At 47.4% G+C, this 2,095-nt stretch overlaps 1 protein-coding gene across 1 annotated transcript; it reads left to right on the top strand.

Annotated features, from left to right (window-relative positions):
• Nucleotides 1–713: 713 nt before the first annotated feature.
• On the top strand, nt 714–2,095 carry C1H21orf140 (chromosome 1 C21orf140 homolog). Its single transcript, XM_013192913.3, has one exon. The coding sequence runs from the start codon at nt 825–827 to the stop codon at nt 1,584–1,586; it is 762 nt and encodes a 253-aa protein (XP_013048367.2). The 5' UTR covers nt 714–824; the 3' UTR covers nt 1,587–2,095.

Here is a 2,095-nt window from a genome sequence, read left to right as displayed (position 1 = left end):
GTGTCAGGCTCAACTCAGGTCCCTCAGGGGTTCATCTTCAGGGCCAGAACAAAATGGAGAAGTGGGTGTACAATGTGGAAAGTTAAAGGTCTCTAAAAAACAGATTAGTTCTGAAAATACATCACCCTGAAGCGAAGTCCAAGACATCACTGATTTCTTCTCTCTCCAAGGCCTGGAACTGGACAAAATGAACATGGTGGACCTCATACACACGGCTTCAGTGTTGGGATCCAGGCACCCTGTGCCCCTCACACGCAAGATGGGGCAGCACCTTTCTTGCTGCCAGAACCAGGCCTGCCCTACAGAAAGGCTCATGAGGGCATCCAAAGGTCTACCTTCACCCAAACCCACAGCATACTCTTCCACCTAGGGGTTATCGAGGCCTCATCTTCTGTGAGGCCACCTACTTGATAGGGAAGGAGAGGACAGTTACTGCTGGTCTCAATGCTCAGGCAGTGGTTTGCCCTCGTTGCTTACTCTAAGCAGCTCCTTTCTCCACATGCCAACCCCTCCAAACCCCTTTTGGAGGTGTCTGGCTCTCCCACACTTATACAGGGCCCAAGCACCTGCCCAGGGCTGTGAGAGGAGCCATGATGTTCAGGATGAGCAATGTCCTGATGAGAGAAACCACTCGCTACTAAGTTGCATCCTACTCAGCCTGATGGGACATTGATTTCCAAGATTGGGTGCTTTCTGATCAGCCCCGTGGGAGTCCCAGGGCTGCTGCTGGTTGAGTGTGACACCGCAGGTACCACCAGGGCAACCGGGTTCATTGTGAGCTCTGCGGCTTCCTACCCCAACTCTCTGTCCCTTGAGATGCCAACATGCAGCGCTTCACCAACCCGCTTCTCAGGCACGTAATTTCCAGGGGCTGCTTTGATGCTGCTTCAAAGAAACAGTGCTTGCAGTATTTAAGAGCTCTGAGGGCTCTGCAGCTTAATGGTTTCAACACTGTTTTTTTAGGGGAAACAGATATTCCAGAAAGTCTTATTACAGGAGAAAAAATCGCCGAGGAGACCAGCCTGCGCTGGCCAGTATGGACACTTGTTCATGCTGGCAGCAGCCAAGGGTGGGTGCCCTGGAGGTACAAACTGCTATTAAGAGATGAACTGCCCATCCATCAGCAGAACGGTGTCTTTCAGGAGCTGTGTGATTCTCTGACCATGACCTATGGGAAATGCGTAATTGTGACAAGAGACAAAAGGCAGCCGACACATGTTGAGGCAAAAGATGGCAAGGAGCAGGAGACAGAAACTCTGCCTCCAGTTCCACCAGTGATCTACATGTCTGGCATTAAGTGTTGCCCCAAGACTGCTAGAGCCAATGGCCATGAGCTTCTCATTGCGCCTTCATCTTATAGCTATCTTTCTCCAATGGATGTTGCTTGGTCTTCTTTGAAATGGTTTATTATAAACAACAGGAAGGACTTTGCCCTGAAGTCTGTTGAGACAACTCACTCCTATAGATGCATCCTCTTCAATGACTTGATTACTAAAGGAATAGAGAAGATGACCCCAAACAAATGGAAGGTAGCGATTAACAAAGTGAAGAAATGGGAAAACTACTACCTTGACACATTTTCTTAAGTATTTCTTCCTATAGTCATGCCTCAGATGTGTTTTGATAGTGGTTCCAGCTCTGTTGAGCCCTTCCCTTCAAAGGATATAAACTTAAAACAAAACAAAACAACCCACCATGCCAGTAGTACTAATAAAAGAGATCATTTTAAATTTGAATGTTACATTTCAGATGTATTCAAGGACTAGGCTAATAAGTTCTGTACTTGCACTGAAAAGGGACAGTTAATTTGGCTTATTGCAAAATGGGATAAAGCATGCCTAAGGCCCAGGTTAGCCTGCCTTCTGGATACATTCCTCTGTCATGGGAGTCTTGAGACCATGCCACAGAGGGAACTGTCCTCAATTTTGAGAAAGACTGGGCTGCAAAATGAAATCTGTAGGTCAGGCCCATCTCTGACCCCCATGGAAGATCTGCTCCTGAACAGGGAATATGCTGGACCATGACTGATGCTAGAGACCACAGCTTAAGGAAGTCTGAAGAATTTATTGCGACTTGCCCATAACTTAGGCATTAA

The sequence above is a fragment of the Anser cygnoides genome, chromosome 1 (assembly GCF_040182565.1).
Source record: "Anser cygnoides isolate HZ-2024a breed goose chromosome 1, Taihu_goose_T2T_genome, whole genome shotgun sequence".
NCBI lineage: Eukaryota > Metazoa > Chordata > Aves > Anseriformes > Anatidae > Anser > Anser cygnoides.
This window is presented reverse-complemented; position numbering and strand designations above follow the sequence as displayed.

Coding starts and splice junctions, on each gene's coding strand:
- C1H21orf140 (XM_013192913.3), top strand. CDS start 825: ATGCAGCGCTTCACCAACCCGCTTCTCAGGCACGTAATTTCCAGGGGC.